The following is a 21956-nucleotide window of genomic DNA, read 5'->3' as shown; positions in this document are numbered from 1 at the left end:
CAAACCATTCTGTGATTCTGCATCACAGTGCTGTGATGTGGGGTTCTAATTCCAGTAGCCCTGCATGTCTTGCTCGTGGTCCCCCAGGGAAGTTTACAAGCCACCATATGGAGATGGTGGCAACTAACCCTGGGATTGTCCTGGCCCACACCCTCTGAGGCAATTTTCTCTCTCTCCAAGGCAAGTGCTCACAGTACTCCTGCTACCAGCACAGTGTAGGCTGGCTCTGTGTTTCCATTATGGCAGTTTAATCTGCTTTCAGACCTGGGCAAGCAAGAGAATAAATTCTCATCATTGGGCAGAGTTTTTTATGGGATGTGACAGATCCACCTGTAGCAGTGAGGTGACAGCTGTCCCCGGCCATCCTGCACCATGTCAGTGTCCTTCTGTCCCCACTCCTGCTCCTGCAGCCCTGGCAGGGAGCTGCTCCCACAGGCACACCTCTCTGAGACACAATGAGCAAGGTTTGCTTCGAAATCCATCGTGTCCCTGTTTGCTGAGCACGCCAGCTCATTTTCAGCAGAGTGGATAAGGGATGCTCCCAGCGGGAAGGCACCACTGGCAGGCAGCAGCAGCAGGCAGCTGGTGTGATAATTTTCTCCACTGGGGCGGCTGAATCCGGAAAAAGGCATTTGTTCACACCAGTTTAAACTGGTTCAAGGGCATCTGTGCAAGCTGCCCAGCTTCCTGTGGCCCTGGTGCTCTGTGTAGATCAGGCTCTGCAAAACAAAGGCAATGGCCCCATCCTGAACTTCTCCAGCAGCAAGGGAGGGGCACAGCCAGCCCTCAACACATCTGATTGTTCTTCTGGTCTGCTCTCTCCTTCTGCTCAGACCAAGCTTTCTTAGACCATTTCCTTTATCAAGCAGGATACAAGGAGCCGGAAATTCCTGGGGTGGATTTCCTATGCTGTGATAATCCAGAGCGCGCTTACGCATGGGTCAGGATGGGAGAGGGGCTGGGGGGGCTGAAAGCAGTTTGCAGAATCAGGAAATTGAAGCAAGAGGGAGGAATTTGTCTCCTTTTAAACCTGATGTTATAAGGTATTTTTGTGTAAGGACTTTCCTCTGACAGGGACATCAAAGCAACTTTGCAGAGGGAGATGTGAGGTTGTGCTGGCTGTTTGTCCCTCTGCCTGTGCTCCCAAGGTGCAGAGGAATCCCACAGCGCTCACACACAAATGCCTCCCTCATGGTTTGCACAGCTGCATCTCAGTTAGAATCTGGCTCTCTGACATTGTTTTGGTGCAAGAACCTGTTTTGTTTGTAAAACAAACCAGCAAGAGATTTGTGTTAGCAGAGCAGCAGCACGAGCTGGCCAGGCCAAACCCATCCATGGATGGATGCCAGACATGGGCTCATCTGTACAAGCATTTTGGAGACTCGAAATAAAACAACATTTTGGAAATTAAAAAGTCCACCTGGGGAAATCTCACTCTATTGTTCTTGTCATTTAGCCCCAAGAGCAACAGAAAGGGGTAACTTTCTCATTTACTCTGCTTTAAATGGTCTGTGTGATTGTCTGGTGCTGTGGCTCGGGTGTGTCCACACCTGAAGCTGGGAATGTCACCTCCAGGTACATGGAAAAGAACATGGGTAGGGTACCTGAGATGGTCCAAGAGAGCCCAGAAGCCCTTACCTGCCATCCCCACACTGCTGCATGAGCCCGTGGGTGAGCACCACCCTCCTCCAGGAGTGCAGAGACACAAACACCTGGGTGGTTCTTTCTTTGTCACCAATACCTTGGTTTTCCCACCCATGCTATTATCCCAAAACTGTCTTACAGCTCCCAGACAGACAGATCAAAGTGAAAACCCATAAAAAGGGTGAAGCTTGTGACTGAATATTTCAAAACAGTGTTTTCACGCTTCCTTTTTCCCAGGTTACCTTTGGCAGACTCCAGCCATCTGGTGTCTGCTTTTGGATAAGGACTGTGCTCCAAAATCCAATGGCCTCAAAGGAGAGAACAGAATAGAATAGAATCATTAAGGCTGGAAAAGACCTCTGAGAACATCAAGTCCAACCTGTGATTGATCCTCACCTTGTCACCCAGCCCAGAGCACTGAGTGCCACATCAAGTCCTTATGGAGAAGGAAGTGGTGGGCACTTGGAGCAGCCATAGGAGAGATGCCAGTGCTGATTTTGGGGGCTTTTACCAAATGCCAGTTTCCCAATAGCAGAACCACAGAAGCTGGAAGGACCCATGGGAGACAACAGGCTCATCTCCCCTTCCCCAGCTGCCACTTCAGGCTTTGTGCACATATATTATGTCAGCTCCACTGCTGACAGAGAGGGTAGTGTTAGAAAAAAACAGTTTTATTTAAATAACTGAAACCCTGGAGCCCAGCTGCAGCAGTGTCCGTGACAGGTATTTTCACAGTCTGTGATCACACGGATGTATCTCACTGTGCTGTGGTTGTTCTCACAACCCCCTTGCCTGGGCCTGTCCTGGGAGGAAAGGGCCCTCCTGCTGCTGGGTGGGATGGGAGGCTGGCAGAGCACTGGGAAAGGGTGGGAGAGGAGGAAGGCAAGGACAGGCAGGTGGAGGGGAACTAAAGATGAAATCAGTTGAGAAATTCGATGGGGCGAGGCGAAGGAAGGAATACACCTGTCTAGGCATGGGTCATACAGTGACCCTGCTGGGGCTGGGGATAGGGTTGGACACCCCAAATCTCTGACTGTTCTCTCCCTTCCACAGCCACTGAGCTGCTACAGCCCTGGAGCAGTGTCCCCCAGGCCGAGGCTGTGCCCGCGGGCCGAGAGCTGCCGCAGCAGCCCCGCACCCGCCTCACTGTGCACCTGCACCTTCTGGGACAGGATCATCTCAAACAGGGTGCTCATCTCTGACAGGAAGGTGCTTGCCAGCCTCGTCCCACTGCCACCAGGGTCAGCCCCAGCACCTTTGCCAAAGGTCTCAAAGGTCCTCGGTTTCTCCTGCCTTGCAGCTTCCTCATCCTCGGGGGAGCGCGGAGAGTCGGGACAGAAGACATTGTCCTTGTAGCTGCTGGTGAGGGGCAGGGACAGCCGGGCCACCCACGCTGGGTCTGCAGCTGTCAGCCTCTTGAGGGCCAGCTCTGGGGAGGGACAGCACAGCAAAGAGGGGGGGAAATAAATTGATACAAATATTGATAAATGAAAATACCTAAAATCAGCTTAGAGACATGATTGAAAACACATCACCGGTGACACCATGCAAACCAGCAGCTTAAAAAAGCCACAACAGAACTGGTTTGAAACTATTGGGGGTTTTGTTTTGTTTTTAATATAATAGCCATTAGAATCACTGTGCATTCTTATTTGTTGCAGTCTCAATTGGCACTTCACTAAATTGTTAGCAAAGCCTGAGAGAGGGAGGGTTTAGGACTGGTTGAAGGGGAGCAGACAATGAAAAGCTTTCCAGGGGGAAGTGTTGGACACAAAGATAGTGGACTTCCCTTCAGGGTCACTCCAGGGTGGGAATTTGCTGCTAAGGAGGCAGATTGAGACCAAAAAGAAATGGGTTACTGTGAAAACAATAACACCAGAATGAAATTCTGGATTATAAAATGCACAGCTGGATGGTTGGAGACTGGGACCAAACAATCGAGCTCTAAAGTAGTTGTTCCTCGATTGGAAACAGCTGAGGAGCAGGGGGAGCCTGGGCTGGGGGCTGGGGCAGGCTCGTTAGTGCAGCAGTAATTTGATTGTGGCCCACAATGGGCAACTGGAATCACACAGAGGACTCAAGGTATTCCCTGCTGGCAGGGAGGCACAGCCAGGGTGGATTGTTACTGGGTCTGATTAGGGGAATTACACACAAATCTGATTATCCATCTGTGGGAGAGGGAGCTGAAACCACACCAGCAGAGAAAACTGGGGATGAAACCAGGAGTGATCCAGGCTGACACAATGGAGACCCCAAGAGCTGGGGGTTGCTGCTCCTAAGGAAGCAAGTGCTCTCCAGGGATCTGACTGCAACCTGTCATTATTTTGAGGAGATATGCGCCAGCAGAGGAAATCTTTATGCTTAAAATAGTGTTGGCAAGAGAAGAAGTGATTATAGATGTCCATGAATAAACATCTCCTGGAAAATAAAGGAAGGACCCCATAGCAAGGAGAGCCTGGAATAGCTTCCTCGTCAGACAGCAGGAAGGGGAACAGGGATTCTTGTTTTTTGAGGTAGCTGGTAAACAAGAGTCCGTGCTGTGGTGCACAGAGGCTGCATTCCAGCCCCTCATTGTTCCTTCCCAAAGCACATCCCAGAACCTCAGGGGAGTTCAGAGCAACCAGCCAGTTTAGGAAAGGTGTTGGGAGCAGCAAAACCTCACTGGTAACAAAACCCAGCAGTCCCAGGGTGGCAAGGGCTGGTTGTCACTGTAGTAATAATTGTGTGTCTCTGACTAAAAAGTGGCATCTGAAAGGAGGGTCCCCATTCCAATGCTCTTATCCTGCTAATTCCAGAGGATGGTCAATACCCTGCCACAGCTGGGACCTGGGATCTGCAGTCAGTGACTGAGACAAGGCTCCTCCCTCAGCCAGCCAAGCAATTGCTCCTTTTTCTCTGGAAAACAACTGCCCTGGCATGGGCTGGGGGAGAGAGCTGGGAGCCTGGGAGCTCTCCAGCCTGGTAAGGAGAGAAGGGCAGGTACATCTCCTAGATTTTTGTTTCAGCCGGAGCCCCAAAATTCTTTTGTGTTGCTTCACATCCAGGGTTTCTTTCTGCAATCTCAGTATTTGAGCTGCAGTGACTGTTCCTTGAGACATCACCCAAGTGTGCTGCAGGTTTTGCTGTAAAATATGCAGTTTTCTCCTCCCAGTCTGCAAGAAGCCACCTCATTCCCTTAATACTTGGCTGCCTCAGCTCTGGAACAGGGCACAACTGGTCTGCTCTCTGCAGGGAGAGCTGGGCTGACAGTCCCATGGCCATGAAAACCTCATAATTAGGTATGTTTAATTTGACCAATAACTCTTTACTGCCTTGTTTTAATGGTGTTTGGGGAGCAGGGGTTGTTTTTATCATCCATAAAGTTCTATCTCTCATCTGCTGCTGGGAATGCTGTGCTGGGCTGCTGGGGGATCAGAGCTAACAGACGGTGCTGCGAGTTCATCCCACAACATCAACAATCCCAGAGCTGCCCGGGATTGCAGTCCCCCCGCTGGGAACAGCACAAAGGCCCAGCCAGGCTCAGCCAGCTGTTATAGGATGCTCCTGAGCACCAGCAGTGCTTCCTTCCTCCCTCTCAGGATGCAAGTCCACGGCTCTGTTTGTGTCTGGGAGAGGAGGAAGGAGCCCGGCAGCTCCGGCGGCTGCGCTCGGCCGCCTGTGCAGGCACCTCTGGGATCCTGGGAAGGGCTGCAGCTCTGCGCTCCTGAGGAAGGTTTGCAGGTCTGGAACAGATCAGCCTCTGGACATGGCCAGCAGGAATCCACACAGCCTCAGCATTCCCTGCTGCCATGGAGCACACTGCCCAGGGAAGTGGTGGAATCATCATCCCGGGAATGGGGATGTGGCACTGGGGACATGGGTCACTGGTGGACATGGCAGTGCTGGGGAACAATGGTCTGGGAGGGCTTTTCCAGCCCTAATGATCCGATGGAATTCCAGGACTTTGGCCAAAAGGATTTTTTCCTGTCAGATCCAAGGATCATGGGAGATGGCACTTCATGGATCAGCCTCACCATAGCTCTGATTTTCTATCCTTGTGTGGGCAAGACTGGATCCAGAGCTGCTGGGCAGCTCCCGCAGTCCCTTTTCTGGGATCAGGGCATGTCAGTGCACCTGGGATGGAGCTGGGCTCCTCTTTGCTCCCTGCTCTTGGCTGCAGGACCTCAGAATCCAAGGAAACGTTTAGGTCTCAGCCTTTCCTTTGTTTGCTCCTTACTTGAATAAAAGAGCAGGAAAACAAAGGGGGAGAAGCAGCAGGTTCTGTCCCAAAGGAAGAGCACCAAAAATGCCCAGCCCTGGAATTCAAACCAGCCCAGCAGCAAAGCTCAATGAGTTTCTCTTCTGTGGAGGAGCACAGAGGCTCCACAATGAAATTTCTGCTACAGGACATGAGTCAGCCCAACTCTTTCAAATTGAAATGCCAAGAGAGGAGATTTTTAGAACAAATCAATAAAAGGAACATGTAGAAAATGTCAGGCCCAGATGGTATTCACCCTGGAGTGCCAGAGGAACTCAGTTATGAAATTGCCTGGTTTATTAGCTGCTGTTCATTAACTACTGCTTCAAATGAATGCGGGATCAGAGGGAGGGGAGGTGGAAATGGTGACAGGAGTTTTTAAGCATGTGAAGGTGAACCCAGCCCAGGCAGATTCAGAGAAATCCTTCTGTGCAAGGCTCAGCAGAGAGAGCCATGGAGCTGCTGCTCCCAGAGGAACCACCTGACATTGTCACATGGGGAACTGTGTTCTGGAAATTTGGAAGGGCTGCATGGAGAGTCCTGGATTACTTTGGACAAGGGTCTGGAGTGCCAGGACAAGGGAATGGCTTCCCAGAGCCAGAAGGCAGGGATGGATAGGATATTGGGAATTAGGAATTGTTCCATGGGAGGGTGGGCAGGCCCTGGCACAAGGTGCCCAGAGCAGCTGTGGTTGTCCCTGGATCCCTGGCAGTGCCCAAGGCCAGGCTGGACATTGGGGCTGGGAGTAGCCTGGGACAGTGGGAGGTGTCCCTGCTGTGGCAGGGGGGGAATGGGATGGCTTTAAGATCCCTTCCAATCCAAACTGTTCCAGAATTCAATTCTGTGAAGGCAGAGGTCACCTGAGCTGATGGAACAGGACCAGCCGGGCTTGCAGGGGACCTGAGCTGTGCCTGAATTTACAGCCAGGTTCTGTAGGGACTAATATGTGTTAAAAGCTGGGAAGTGAGGGTAGGAATAATTAATCTTCCCCACCAAGGGAGGTCATTAGCAGAGTCCCAGAGTATCTGCTCAACACAGTGATAAATGATATGGCAAGGGGACAATGTTGGTGTTGACTCCACTAAAACACCCAAAAGCAGGGGGTTGCTGAAGGACCTGATAATGCTGACTGCCATGAGCAAAATGTGGCTGGTGAATTTTTGTGTCACCACCTGTCAGATAATTGTCACAAGGGAACAACAACCTGTCATGTGTTGATGGCTCTCCCTCTACGCAGAAGAGGGATTTGGGAATCACAACAAAAAGGGCTCAGCGTGGAGCTTGGGCAGGACAGGAATGAGGAACACACCAGAAAACCTCCTTGTACCCCCAGTGGATCCTAAACACTGTGCACAATTCTGGTCATGTTTCTCAAAAAAGATAAAATTAGCAGCAAGTTGGTCACGGAGATGAAGAAGAAAGAGGACCCAGTGGGGCCCTGAGGGTAGATAACATCTTGAGGGGTTTGACAAGGACAAGTGTCCACCTTTCTCACTCTGCATGGACCAGGAGACCATGAAGGGAAGGCTCAGGCCACCGTGGGAAGCTGCAATGTGCAACTGGACCACACCCCTCAGCAATGACAGAGGCCCAGTTCACACATCACTAAACCCTAAGCCTCAGCAGACATATCCATGGGAGGGAAGAGCAGCCATAAACACATGGAAAGATCCAATGTGAAGCTCAGCAAGTCCCTTGGCCTGCTACCAAAAGCCTGAGATAGCTCAGTCATGCTGCCCCAAGCACTGCCCCTGCCAGAGCCATTCTGGGAGGTGCAATGTGCCCTGGCTGCTGCAGGCCAGCAGGACCTCCTGGATGGGGTTAGTGTGGGTTACCTGAGGAGATCCCACTGCTGGAGCGCCCCCAGCCCCAGCCTGTCCCAGCAGCAAGGTCACCTCACCTGCCTGTGGCTCCAGGAGGGTCTCCAGCTCCTCTCCCACGAGCTGCTGCACGGAGAGCTCGAAGGCGCTGTCGCAGTCGCGGTCCCCGGCCTCGCTCTCGCCGTGCCCGCTGTCCTTGGTGCTCAGGCAGTCCGTGTCCAGCCCCGTGTCCAGCCCCGTGTCCAGCCCCGTGTCCAGCCCTGCAGCCCTGCCAGGGGTCACAACACCCAGGTCACTTCAGTCCCAGTGAGTCCTTGGAAGAGTATCTCCCCAAAATGCCCCAGAAAGGGGCTCTGGGCACTGTCCCCATGCACCACTCACAGAACCAAAGGCATTTCAAGTGCCCATCAGTTAATGAGGTTTGGGGTATTGCTCCATATTTCTTGCCTGAAAGGGTTTTTATCCTTCTGCAGCAAGATCAGAGAACCACAGAAGGGTTGGAAGGGACCTTAAAGCCCATCTCATTCCACCCCCTGCCATGGGCAGGGACACCCTCCATAATCCTAGCTTGCTCCAAGCCCCACCCAACCTGGTCTGGAACATTTTCAGGAATCTAGGGGCATATCCTGAGCAAACAGGGACCTTCTGGTTCCTCCCCATTAATTCAGATGGGCTTTCCACTGCTGGACCAGGTGAGGAGCACCCCAAATACCCTGCTCCCCCTCCCTCTCCATCTTCTGCAGCTGCAGGTGAGAAAGGTGGAGAAAGCTGTGTCTGCCCATGGCCTGGCCAGGTGGGGACAGGGGAACATTGCAAGGAAGTGATGAAGATTCAGCATCCTCAGCAGCGTGCACCCAGAGCACACAGCATAATTTAATGGGAACGCCATGAAGTTTGGAGATATCTTTGGCACACAGCTGGGATAGCTGGGATATCTCAGTGCCTCCAGCCCTGCTGCAGTTCCTCACTCATCTGCCCCCTGGCACAGGGTCAGGTGTCCCAAACTCAGGTTGACAGGCACTAAGAAAGTGTCCAGAGGCATGAGAACACTCATCCTTGTGCTGCTGCCTCCAGAGCTGGGCCCCTCTGTGCTCCTGAGCACCCAGAACCATCAGAGTTCTTGGCAAGGGATGGTTCCTGGCCATGAAAGAACTCAGGCGAGTATGGAGGGACCTGCCAAAGGTACCCCAGGAAGGAGGCAAAAAGCAGCTGGATACCACTGGGAGCCAGGACCAGAGGAGCACAACCTGCCCCTTAAGGGAGAACCTCAGGAGATGAGGCTTTTCCTTGTGCGTCTCTGCCCTCGGAGGTTTTGGCCCGGTGGGGCTGGGGCAGGAGAAGGGGGCGTGGAGAAGGGAAGTGCTGGGAGCCAGCCTTACCTGCTGCCGTTCTTGGCCGTGTACTTGTTTCCCCTGTAGTTTGTTTTGGGCTGGAACTGGCCCTGGTGCAGCAGCGAGAGCAGCTGGGAGATTTGCTGCAAGGCAGGAAAAGCCTGTTGAGCCCCGGGCTGGCCACTCAAGCTGCTTCCTGCCAGGACGTCCCCCCGAGCCCCCCGGCCTTTTTATAGCGTTTCCTCCTCCTGCAGATGGCTCAGCATCCCCACACCGGGGGAAAAACAAACGCTGGGCAGCCCACCTGGGCCCGAGCTTCCCCTTAGCCCTCCTGCTGCTCCCTGTCCCTGGGACTGTCCCCTTGTCACACCCTGTGACAGCCCCGCTCCCGCCCGTCCTGCTGGGGTGACCCTCCTGGGTGCAGGGTGTCTATCCTACCCAGGCCTGGGGAAGAGACCCTCGGGCTGGCCCAGGCAAGGAAGGGCTGGAGGTGCCCGCACTGCGGGAGCGCCCGGAGCTGCTCCTACCTGCACTGGGGGCGACTCCATGGCGAACTCCCCGGTCGGGCTCTGCTCCGCCAGGGCCACCAGCGACAGCCGGACCAGGCTCCTGAGGATCTGCTGGTGGGGCTGGGGCTGCCCGGGTGTCCCCGCATCCACGGGCTGCTCGGCTGGCACTCGGGGCTCTCCCATGGGGGGCTTCACCAAGCTCTTGCCGTGCAGCGGTGCCTCCGCGGGGCCCGCAGCCTCCCTCACGGCGTGTTTGGCTCTGTGGGGCGGGCAGGGCCGGCGCTGCAGGACGGGCAGCTCCAAGGTGCCCTGCTGCTCCTCCGAGCCTTTTTGTGTCCTCTGATTCCTCAGGGTCCTGTAGAGAGTGGGGGTGAGGTGGAGGGGAGCCTGCGGGGGCACGCCGGCCGCAGGGGCGGCTGTGTCGGGCTGCTCCTCCTGGCAGGCCCGGGGGGGCTCGGGCTCCCGGGGGCGGCCCCGGAGCAGCGGCACCAGGTGGATGTCGGCCTTCTGGATCTGCCTGTGCGGCTTCTTGAGCTGCTGCTGCCTGCGGGCGTCCTCTGCCTCCCGGCAGTTGTAGGCCATGCCGTCCTTCTTGTCCTTCTTGCGCAGGGACAGGGTCAGCGCCAGCAGCAGCACGCAGCCGCCCAGGAGAGCGGCCAGGCAGATCAGCAGCAGCACGGAGAGACTGGGCCAGCCGGGATCCCGCGCTGACATCTTGGAGAAGGCCCCGTGCCGCCGGAACAGCAAGCGGAGCCGGGCCAGGGTGTGCAGGGGGGTGTCCCCCTGGTCACTCACCCGCACCAGCAGCTCCCGCTGGCTGCCGGCCAGGCTGCTGGCATTGCTGGCGTTGAGGGACACCTGCCCCAGGAGGGGGTCCAGGATGAAGAGCCTGGCATCATCCCCACCCACCACATCATAACGGAGAGCCCCGTTGGTGCCAGAGTCCACATCCTGGGCCACGATGGTGAAGAGGAAGGGGTTGGCAGGGCACGACACGAGTGTGGAATTGGTCACTGCCGCAGCCCCCTGGGTACTCCCATTCCCGGGGACCACCCAGCAGCACCCGGTGTCCACATTGACCAGGACAGAGAGCGTGGCCACCCCTCCCACCAGGGCTGGTGTGGTGATGATGGGTGCATTGTCGTTCCGGTCGAGCACAGCCAGCCTGATGGAGATGTTGGATGCCAGCTTGGGATGCCCTCCATCCTCTGCTGTCACCAGGAACTCCAGGCTCCTCACCTGCTCATAATCAAAAGCTTGGAGAGCAAAAACATCTCCAGTGATGGGGTCAACTGAGACCAGCCCCAAAGCAGAGGGGTCCAGGATCCTGTAGGTGACTTTCCCGTTGGAGCCCAGGTCAGGATCGGTGGCACGGACAGTGAGCAGGAAGGCAGGTGCTTCACCATTCTCAGCAACAGCAGCCTCGTAGGCGGCCTTCTCAAAGGCTGGGGCGTTGTCATTGACGTCGCTGATGCAGATGGTGAGGTGTTTCAGCACGGCCAGGGACAGGTCCCCCATGTCCCGCACCACCAGCGTCAGGTTGTACTCGGCGCGCCGCTCGCGGTCCAGCGAGGCGTTGGTCAGCAGCGCAAAGCTGTGGCTGTTGGTCCTCTTCAGCCTGAAGTGCTCGTAGCCCTGGCTGAGGGAGCAGAGCACTTGCCCGTTGCTTCCCGAGTCGGGGTCGCTGGCTGTCACCAGGGCCACAAAGCTGTCCTTGGGGAGGGCCTCGGACAGCACGGGCTCCCGCGCGGCCCAGGTGACATGGACATCGGGAGCGTTGTCGTTGACGTCCAGGACCTTGACCAGGACCTTGCAGTGTGCCGGGATGGGGTTGGCGCCCAGGTCCCGCGCCTGCACGTCCAGCTCAAAGGCGTGGGTCTCCTCGTAGTCCAGAGGGAGCCTCAGGAGGATGCTGCCCGTGCGGGCATCGATGCTGAAGGTTCTCAGCACCTCGGGGGGCGCGTGCCTGCTCAGGCTGTACTCAATCTCCCCGTTGGGACCCTGGTCGGGGTCAGTGGCCGTGACTGTCACGAGGAGGGTCCCGGGCTGGGCATCCTCCTGAACCTCCACGGTCAGGGAGCTCTCTGCAAACACGGGGCTGTTGTCATTGGAGTCGAGGACAATGACTTTAATCAAAGCAGTACCTGATTTTGGTGGCTCCCCGTGATCAGTGGCTGTCAGTACAAGGTCAAAGGAGGAGTGCAGCTCCCGGTCCACCTCCTTAACCACGACGAGCTCCGCGTGCCTTGTCCCATCGGAGCTGGAGACGACCTCCAGAGCAAAGTGCTCGCTGGGGGAGAGGGCGTAGGAGCAGCGGGCGTTGGGGCCAGCGTCAGCATCCAGGGCTCGATCCAGCGGGATCCGCGTCCGCAGGGATGCACTCTCTGAGATCTCCAGCTCCAGCTCGGGCGTGGGGAACCGCGGCGCGTTGTCGTTGACGTCCATCACCTGAACCTCCACGTGGATCAGGGCCGGGTTCTGGGCAGCCAGCACGTCGAAGGACACCCAGCAGGGATCACTGTGGCGGCACAGCTGCTCCCTGTCCACCCGCCCGGCCGTGCTGAGCACCCCATCCCCGCTGCCCACGTGCAGCGGGAACCTCCCGGGGGTCTCCATCAGCTGGAAGGTCTCGGCCGCCTCGCCGCTCTCACCACCCTCAAAGTGCTCGGCCAGGCTCCCTATGACAGTTCCCGGGGGCACCTCCTCCAGCACCCGGTACTGCACTGTGAACGTGGCCACCTCCTGGGCATCGGCGCTCAGGAACAGGTACCACCACCACAGCGCCGGCAGCCGCAGCGCCGAGCGGCTCAGCCCCAGCACGCTGCTGGCAGAGCCCCCGCGGCCCCGCCGCGCTGCCATGGGCTGTCCCGCCGGCCACCGCATCCCCGGAGAGTTCTCAGGACCACCGCAGGGCCTCGGCATCCTCTCCCATCTCCAAGGGCCGTGGGCTCCCGCCAGAGCTTGGAAAGGAGGGGAAATCACAAGCAGGGCTGGTGGTTGTTCCCCGCGCTGCCATCACCGGGGCTCCCCGGGCCGGGACAGCCCGGAGCGGAGGGACCGTCCCTGGAGCAGCCACCGGCCGGCTGGCCAGGCTAGGGATGGAGCGGCAGACATCCTATGGAAACCCCACCTACAGGAAAAGGGAGGACCGGGCTGGTACAATGCCGGGGCGGGGTGGGGGCTCGTGGGGCGGCCCGGGCCCGGCTGAGAGAGGGTGTGGAAGTGCCCTCCGATCCCAGCCTGGGGGGACTGTCACCGCTGTCACCTGCAGAGCATGCTGCCCAGAAGGTGGGATTCCTGCACGCCCTGACCCACCACAAACCTCTTGTGCTTCAGAAAGAGGTGATGGACTTCTGCTCCTGCATTGACCCAAAGCCTTGTTCTCCACACTTTACATCTCAGACTTTGACATATTCTCATTTTGCCTAAAATCAAGTGCAATCCCTGCTCCTTGCTCTGCCTTTGGAGGGTGATGTGCCCGAGTCACCTTTCCCAGTACAAAGGTGATGATGTCACCAGTCCCAGCTGGACGCACCAAAATGAGCTGATGAATCAGCAGGAGTGTGGCCACACCAAACACAGCCAGGAGGGCACGAGGGAAGGAGGGAGGTGCTGGCAGACACAGCCTGTGTCCGTTCAGGCCTCTCCCCATCCCTGCATCCGGCTGTCCTGGCTGCTCCCTCTCTTGGCACGTGCTCCATCCCAGCTTGGCTCAGCACTGATTTCCCTGGCGTCACTCCTGCACCATCAAATCCCTTCTTGGCCTTATTTCAGCACCTCACCCCGAGCCCCCATCTTCAGGCTGCCCAGCTGTTCCACCAGTATCACCACAGCTGGCAAGCTGTGCCCACACAGGTAGCACAACCTGAAGGTGTTCCACATATTCCTCCTGAGCCTGCAGAGCCCCCAGACCCCAGGCTGGGTTTGCTTTGGTCTCAAGGTGACAGAAGGCATTCAGGACAGGGAAGGTCATGTGGAACTTTCCTTGGCTGTTATGGAGCATCCTCAAGGTGTGGTTGGAGCCCCACCAGCCATGTCATCTTTGTGTCTCCACACCTTCCAGTCAGCCTCCAGCAGCCTTTGGTGTCCTGTGTCCATCTCGCCCTCTCCTCCTGCTTCTCTAGCCTTGATGGGCACCCCTGTCCCCTCAGCCTATTCCCATCCCTCCCAGCTCCCCTCAGCACTCTGGATTCCCCAGGTGAGGCTCCGCTCTCATCACTTTTCTTTGTCAGGGTGAATTTTGGTGCCCCAAAGAGCAGCAAAGCCAAAGCCACCCCAGTGCCACGAGCTGTGCCCACAGCACAGCGGGAGGAAGGGACGGTGCCGCGGGGGGTGGCCGGAGCCCGGTGCTATTCCTGGGCTCGGCCCCAGCTCCAGGTGACCTTTGCCAAGTCATTTCCCTGCTTTGTGCTAGTGCTTCCTCCTGCGCAGCCCGGGGCTCTCCCGGAGGGATGATCCCGCTCGCTCCCGCCCGCTCCCGCTGCCCGCCGAGCTCCGGCTGGAGAAGCGGATGTCTCACAGCCCGTGCCCGATTTTGGGAGGGGAGGTGGGAAGGCCACTTCCTTCTGCTGGGGCTGTTATCCCTCCACCTCGCGTTTTTTTAATGCTTTTCCTTTTCAGGGATGGAGCGGAACAGAATAACCACGCTGCAACATCACAAGGGAAAGGAAATAAAAATGACACCCCAGGACGGTGAGAGTTCCCCAAGGAGCCCTGCCTGGGGTTTCCTTGCCCCATCACCTCCCAGTCCCACTGCAGAACAAGCCACTCTCCCCCAGTGCCCGTGTTTAACCCATCACTGACACCACAGGAGGTGAATTCCCCCCGACTCCAGCCCCCACGTGCCAGACCCCACTTGCTGCCATCCCCACCCCTCAGCTGGGAGGATTCCAGACCTCCAAACCGCTCATTTTTCCCCCCAAAGACAAGGACCAGGTGAGATTTTGAATACCAGTTTGCTCAGGGAAAGGCTGGAAGGAGAAGTCACCGTCACCAGGCTGTGAGCCCCCTGAGTACTGTCCCCAGCCTGGCTGTACAGATCTCAGCACTGGTGACAGGTCTGGCCTGCCCAGGAGGAGCTGGAGGAGCTCCTGCATGAATTATTGATGATTCTTCAGGAATAAACCCCCACAGACCAGGCCTGTGACCCTCAGCCAGCAGAACATTCCCAGCTGGCAGGAGGATGCTGCAAAAGCATGGCTGAGCTGCAAATCAGTGCTGTGGAGGGAGATGGACAGAAAGCTGCAAGAAAATAGGAAAGAAAAACAGGTTCGAGCTGAGACTTGCCAGAAGCACAGGCAGGGAAATGAGATCTGGTGCTAAAAACAAAACGTGTCTCCTCCTGTTTCCTGTTCACACCCCAGCAGGCTCCCAACGTGCTTCAGGACCTCCGTGGCCACTGTGGTGGCTACAAAAACACAAAAATCCTCCTCTAAGATTTAGACTGCACCTGAACCCTTTCATTTAAAGCTCAGGAAGAGCCTCAGCTACAATGAATTCTCACAGCACTTCATGCACTCACTGTGTGCAATGCTTCCTTCAGCTCTTGCCCAATGCCTGTCAGTGCCCAGAGCAGCTGGAAATGCCATTTTTGGGAGTGCCAACCTGGCTCTCTGCAGCTCAGCTGCTCTCCAGGCTCCTGAGCAGGGCACAGGCACCTCTGAGCTCCCAGGGGTGCAGAGCTGTGCTGGAGGCACCACTCTCCCTGTCCATCACCTGGCAGAGAGCAGCACCACCAGGTTATTTCAAGCTCCACTGCACAGCTGGAGATCTTCAAACTTCATCATTTTGGGCTGACACGGTGCTAGCCTGGGACCAGGAGCTGTGCCACGACACAGCAGGGAGCAGAGGGTAGCTCGAAATGAGAGTGAAGAGGCTTTTTCACATCTAACAATTTTCTCTGATGAAGACAGGCTGAGAGCTGGGGATGTTCACCTGGACAAGAGGAGGCTCCAGGCAGACCTTGAGGCCCCTTCCAGTGCCCAAGGCCTCCAGAGCTCCAGGAGGGTTTGGGCACCGCTCCCGGGGATGCCCAGGGTGGGACTGTTGGGGTGTCTGTGCAGGGCCACGAGCTGGACAGGATGATCCCTGTGGACTCCTTCCAACTGTGGATATTCCGTGATTCCATGAATTTTCAGCCCTTCAAAGACAGTCTTTGCATCTCTAGAAGTGTCGCTCCCTTTTCAGTGGGCCAGCAATCCCTCCCTGAGCATGAGGGGTGTGAGGTGCAGCTGCAGAAGGGAGCCCAGAACCTTCCTCATCCCCAGCCGCCTGCAGGGACCTGCGAGGCTCCTGGGGGCCCTGTCTCAGGAGGAGGGACGTGATTCCCCCTCTCACACCAGGGACGGAACCCTGCAGGAGGTGGAGGGAGCTTCCCTTGGGGTGGCCCGGCTCTCCCTGAGCTCATCTCCGTACAACCAGCGGGTGACGGCGCCTGAAGGTGACTCCGGCTGAAGGTCCCCGTGCCACCCGCTCCAGCCCGGGCAGGGCTGCTCATCTTCCCCCACCATCACCAACCGCCCGGGTGTCCTTGCGGGCTCCTCCGGCGCTGCCTGCCCGGAGCTCCCGGTGCCTGCCGAGGCCGGGGCGGGCCGGGGAAGGCGCAGCCCCTGCGGTGCCTGCGCCGTGCAGTTGGATCCCTCCACCACGAGAGCCCACTGCTGCTCCGCGCTGGGCTCCGCCGCTGTTGCCGCCTGTCCCCGGCGCCGCCCGAGGGGCTGGGGGTGCTGAGCCCCCCAAACTCTCCCCACAGAGGGACTGGGATCACCCTTCCCCCGGCGGACGGTCCCGGGGGGCTCCGCCGCCCCCAGCCCTGCAGGGAGCGATGCTGCAGCTGCCTCCCCTCCATCCTCAGCGGGGGCTCTGGGTGCCTGCCTGTTTGGGACGGGTTTCGGGTGCTTCCCACCGTTTCACAGAATTTTAGGGTGTTTCCCCCGGTTTTGCACAGTTTCGGGTGTTTCTTTCGCTTTCACACGATTTTAGGGCGTTTCCCTGGGTTTTACACGATTTTAGGCAACGCTGCAGCATCACAGCAGAGTCTCCCCCAAACCCCACTGTACCCGCACTAAACTCTCCTTTGGGGGGGTTATAGAGGTGCCTCCGCTCCTGCAGGGCAACTCCGTAATTAGGGAGGAAATAAAAGGAGGTGCGGGCGGTCCCTGATGAGCACAGAGTTAATTATGGATGTAGCAGCTCTCGAAAGCTTCCCCAGGCAAAAACCTGGTTTTGAGCAAAGCAGCTCCTGCCTGCCGGGCTCCAGGAGCTGCCCTGCACAGAGGGGACGATAAGGAGAGTTATTGTTGCTCCGTGCTCATAAAAAGATTATTATTAAGGAGGGGAAGAGAGTTGTAAGTGAAGTAAATTGGGCCAGGCTGGGTGTTTGAATAGACAGGAATAATGTTATGGTAATGTCATGCACGGCTCTGCTGCTCCAGGACCCTGACGTGTTTTATAAAGCCCGGTGTTACAAAAAGCAATTCTGTGAGCAGAGAGAGGGAGAGCTGGCCAAAGAGAAACGAGGAGAAGCTGTAAAAATGATGTTTTATTGTGTGGGAGAAAGCAATGAGTTGAGATCTAACCCTAGATGTCCTTCTGGAGGAGAAAGCTGGCAGCATATTGTCACTTGCTTGTATGATTTAATTTGCTATTCTAAGTCTTACAGTAATTTCTTTCCTGTGCTCCAAAAGCTTGTATCTAAATTTCTATTTGCAAATGAAACACATGGAAGAACTCCCCAAGGCTGGGGCTTCAGAGCTGGATCTTCCCAGAGTGCAGGGGCTGCTGACAGGACAGGGGCAGGGGGCACCCAGCAGCACCACCTTCCACTGCCACTTTGATTTGATTTCAGTTTGACAACCCAAAACACCTGAACACCAGCCTGGGTGGGCTCCCTGCGCTGCACAGGGTAAGTGATGGATCCGGGCTGTGGCATCAATCAGACCTTTACGAGTCCCCAGCAGCTGCAAATCAATAAGTGCCAGCAATAATTACCCATTTTGTCTTTCTCTTTATTAATATTTAGACGTTTTTAATCTTTTCTCTCTAAACATGACGTTTCCCTGCTGTGGGTGTCCTTCAGAGGGAGCTGCCAGGAAAGCTCCTGTTCCTCTAATTAAAGGCTTTGTGCTGGATGGAGCTGCTCCCTGAGCAGGAATGACACAGCCACCAAAGCTGGGGACGACTCTGCTGCCTCAGCCTGGGCAGGTGACACTGGCTGATGTCCCCAGGAGGAGGGTGCAGCCTCTCTGGGTGTCACAGTGCAGATCTTGTGATGGTCACAAGGGGTCATCTTGTGATGGTCTCCAGCTCTTGGTGGGGCTGACCACAACCCACAGATGTCATTTAAAGAGATCATGGAATGGTTTTGGTTGGAAAGGACCTTCAGTCCACCTCAGTGCCACCCCCTGCCATGGCAGGGACACCTCCCACTGTCCCAGGCTGCTCCAGCCCCAGGGTCCAGCCTGGCCTTGGACACTGCCAGGGATCCAGGGGCAGCCCCAGCTGCTCTGGGCACCCTGTGCCAGGGCCTGCCCACCCTTACAGAGAGGATTTCTTAATTAGGAGAAGTCCCTAGAGGTGATTATCTCCTCAGGGGTGCTGTTAGAGATGTACACATTGCAAACAAAGCCCTCTTTTGACATGGAAAGGGTAGCAGGACTCCATGATTTTCAATGGAAATGACAGCCCTTATCTCCTCTAACACGGGTGTGAGAGAGCTGATAATGCCCTATCAGCCCTGGAAGACAAATGGGAATAAATTCAAAACAGAAAACAACCCTCCCAAAAAGTAATATAATTTATGTTTTTTGTGGAGACAAAAAGTTTCCAGCAAGTCCAGCTTTAAAGCAAAAGAAGGGCTGGAAATAAGTGAGAGGAGGGATCCTGGGGCATCTGGCACATTGGGAATACTTCCAGCTCCTGGAGGAACAGGCAAAGCCCATCTCTTGTCCAGCTGTGCCCACAGGGATCTGTGCCAAGGATCTGAATACAGACACAGACCTGGCTTTTCCAGCGTGGGAGAGGTGGAAGCTGCATCCTGACTTCTGAGGCTGTGCAGCAGAATAAATCCTTGGGGTGGGTCTCAGAGGCTGCTCTCTCCCCAGGCACTGCAGACACCGAGGGCCTGCATCCACCACGGGAGGAGAAACTGGGACTGCAGAGATCCCAGGGCTGAACAGAGACAGTGCTCTGACAGCCCCAGGAGCCTGCAGGGCTCTGGTTTCACCTCTCCTGATCCCTCTGTGCCACCTCAACAAGGTTCTCCCCAGGGTGACAGAGCCTCTCAGCATCACCCCACTGAGGGTGACAGTGCCAACCCCACCATTGCTCCCTCCTTGGGACAGCACTCAGGGATGGGGACAGAGAGATGACCAGAGTGGGGGTGACCTCAGTGAGGGTGACCTCAGTGAGGGTGACCACAGTGGGGGTGACCACAGTGGGAGTGACCACAGGTGTCCCCATCCCTTTGCACAGAGATGCTGCAGGCTCTGCCCAGAGTCACGTGAGCTTCCCCTCTGGTGCCAGCACCTCCAGATGTTCAGCCAGCTGTGATGTGCCATTATCACCTCTTGCCTCTGCTGTGTCACCGCTCTTCTCTCACCCACCTCAACTGGGGACAGGACACGTGTCCCCTGTCACTGGCTCCACCCCACAATGAATCAGGAGCTGCATCCTCTGCCTTCCTCTGCTCTGGCTGTTTGCCCGAGGGGCTGGGGGGGCTGGCAGGGGCAGGACCGTGTTCCAGCCCCCCAGTGTGGGAAAAGGGGCTGTGGCATGAGGAAAAGAGCAGCTGGAAGCTCCTCTGTGCCATATAAACAGTGTAATGAGGACACCGTGAGTGTGGAAACATCTTTCACTGGAAAACAATTCTAGATGATGCAACTTCCAGCTACTGCCAGGGGACTGAGCACAGCCCCAGAGCTCCCCAGCTGGGGCAAGGACCAAGGCAGCTCTGCTGGCTACTCCCAGGCAGTGTGGGACAGGTAAAACCAGGGCAGGTAAAACCAGAAGAGATGTTAAAGCTGTCCCACACAGGCTGAGCCAGCCCCAGAGCCCAGGCTGGGACCCAGCTCCCGCCTGGGGACAGTGACACCCCTGAGCTGGACTTCTGGGGCCTGAAGATGGGTCTTGAACCTCCTTGCTGAGCATCCCTGGGGCCACACACGGGTCTGGAGAGGCGCAGCCTCTGTGTGTGGGCAGCAGCAAGTCCTGGGATACCCGAACATGCCACCCCAGCTTTTCCAGTGGGACACATCCCTCGAGCCCTGCCCGGGTGGCCCCGGGCCGTGTCACAGGTAGGTGATCTCGATGACATTGGGCTCGGCGCTCCCATGGGGAAGGTGGTGGTTGCAGGAGCAGTGGCAGGTCACTCCAGCCGAGCCCATCTTGCCGTGGGCATCCAGGCTCCTCCAGTGGGTGAGGAGCACGCTGTCCATGTGCTGGGCCATGGGCTCGTGGTGCAGCGTGACCTGCACCGTGCGCAGCTGCGGGCCGTAGTGCACCAGCAGCACGATGAACACGGCCAGCAGCACGAAGAGCACCACGATCACCGAGATCACCGGCAGCGCGTCCGATTTCCTGGTCACGCTCTTGACGATGGAGACGGGGGTGAAGGCGGCCACGTCCTGGGGCTCGGGCTGTCTCAGCTGGCTGCCGGCCACCGAGGCGTTCATGGCTCAGCGGGGTGACCTGGCACGGGGACAGGGGGTGACCACCGAGCCGAGCCCGTCCCTGTCCTCATGTCCTGCCCTCGAGCCCGCAGCTCCTGCTGCACGTGCAGCTGCCAGGGAATGGGACGATCCCGTGAGCGTCCCCTCCCTCGGGCTCGCAGCACCGGGGATGTTTTGGTGGTGAAGTCTGGGGCTCGCAGGATGAGGCAGTCCCCGCATCCCCCTGTCCTGGGAGCCTTTGGACACTGCGTCTGGCTCTTGTGGGGAGCCCTCCGCCCTCCCCTTTCCGCCCCCAGCCCCACGGTGCTGATCCAGGACCAAACCCCACGGGGACCTCCCAGGGGGACCCAACCCCGTCAGTCGTCCCTCGCCTGACACAAGATCCCGTGGGAAAGGAAGGAAGGAGAGCCCTGCCAGCCCCACGGGGTACCTGGGCGTCCCTGCTGCCTGCGAATCATCATCTACGGCGGCGGGGCTGGGAAGCTGCCGGCGGGGCGAGCAGGACGAGCTGCGGGCTGGTTCTCCGGTGAAGGTGCAGCCGGACTCACCTCGGAAGTTGCCACGTCACGGCCCGGCCCCGCCGCCGCCGGGACTCCCCGGGGCACACGGGGAGCGCCCGCTCATCCCGCGGGCAGCGCTGCTCCCGTCCTGCCGCTGCCACATCAGCGCTGCCGCCCTGCGACCCTCCTGTCCCCCGCGGCGGGACAAGGGCCCTTTTGTCTGGGGAGAAGCACCCTCCCTTCCCCCTTCGGCTGCGGGAAACCTCCCCGCTGCCGCCGGCGGGGCGTGAAAATTGAATGTAGTGAAGGAATGGGTGTAAAAAATCCCCTTGGGCATGTGAGCTGTTTGCACAGCCCGGCACACCCACGCTGTGCTCCGGGCTGGAAGGGTCCTGTCCCCAGGCTTGGCACTGCCCCGGGGATGATGGTCCCTGCCGGGGGTCCCACTGCTGCAGAATTTGCCCATTTGCCAGCACGGCTGTGGGGTGAGTCCATGGGGAGCTCTGGATGCTTTGGGCCTCCAGTTCAGTGGTTGGACTCAATGATTTTGGAGGCTTTTCCAACAGAAAGGATTGTGTGAGCTGCTGGGGGTCACAGGCAGGAGCCAGAGCCAGGTCAGGGCTGGCACATCCCTCCCCTCACACGTGTCACCACCCTGCACACAGGTGCATCCCCCTGGCCAAGGGGTGCCGTGTGTCACAGCCTCTGCCCCAGCAGTGACCTTGAGCACATCTCAGAGCAGAAAATACGGATCACTCGGAGTTTCAGCCATTACAAAATGCATCTTCCCATCCTTCCACCCCAAAACACCGCTGCTCTTACCTGCAGGCTCTCAGCAGACAGGCTGGGGTGAATATTTGGGCTCTGTCCTTCCTGCACAGGGGGAGGACACGGTGGGAAATGCCTTTTCCCATCCAGCCAAGCATCCAGAAGAGATTCAACTGCGTGTGAGCTTCTGGGTATTTGCGCTCATTTCAGGATTCAGTAAAACCTTAATCTACAGCATAATCTCTGAGCGTCACATCTGTGCAAGGCACAAAAGGATGGGGGGGCTGCTGGCAGGGGGTTTGTCCCAGCCAGGCTGCTGTGGAGGCCTCCAGCCTTGGGCCTGGTGGTTTTCTGGGGGGTTGGAGGGGTTGGAAGAGACCCAGGGAATGTGAGGAGCTGTGCCATGCACAGGGGATGACTCCCTCCAGTGCTGCTGCTGTCTGCCAGCTGTGGGAACCAGAATCCTGCTGGCAGCATAGG

The 21956-nt window shown here is 57.3% G+C and overlaps 2 protein-coding genes across 2 annotated transcripts; both read right to left on the bottom strand.

The window, feature by feature from the left end:
• Positions 1-1553: 1553 nt before the first annotated feature.
• On the bottom strand, positions 1554-12604 carry PCDH12 (protocadherin 12). Its single transcript, XM_084215760.1, has 4 exons — positions 9560-12604; positions 9081-9175; positions 7782-7969; positions 1554-3073 (listed from the first exon to the last, which is right to left on the bottom strand). Exons 1-4 carry the CDS (start codon positions 12461-12463, stop codon positions 2709-2711), a joined length of 3552 nt encoding a protein of 1183 aa, XP_084071886.1. The 5' UTR covers positions 12464-12604; the 3' UTR covers positions 1554-2708.
• Positions 12605-19827: 7223 nt separating this feature from the next.
• Positions 19828-20211, bottom strand: SMIM33 (small integral membrane protein 33; the record flags this gene model as incomplete). Its single annotated transcript, XM_084216037.1, has 1 exon — positions 19828-20211. One exon carries the CDS (start codon positions 20209-20211, stop codon positions 19828-19830), a length of 384 nt encoding a protein of 127 aa, XP_084072163.1.
• Positions 20212-21956: the final 1745 nt, after the last annotated feature.

The sequence above is a fragment of the Fringilla coelebs genome, assembly GCF_963513975.1.
Source record: "Fringilla coelebs genome assembly, chromosome: 15".
Taxonomy (NCBI): Eukaryota; Metazoa; Chordata; class Aves; order Passeriformes; family Fringillidae; genus Fringilla; species Fringilla coelebs.
This window is presented reverse-complemented; position numbering and strand designations above follow the sequence as displayed.

Excerpts from the sequence above, each read along its gene's own strand:
- PCDH12 (XM_084215760.1), bottom strand. The coding sequence starts at position 12,463 with ATGCCGAGGCCCTGCGGTGGTCCTGAGAACTCTCCGGGGATGCGGTGG. Across the intron at positions 7,970-9,080 it reads ACGGCCAAGAACGGCAGCAG|GGCTGCAGGGCTGGACACGG; the intron begins GTAAGGCTGGCT and ends GACCCCTGGCAG. Across the intron at positions 3,074-7,781 it reads CCTCCTGGAGCCACAGGCAG|AGCTGGCCCTCAAGAGGCTG; the intron begins GTGAGGTGACCT and ends GTCCCTCCCCAG.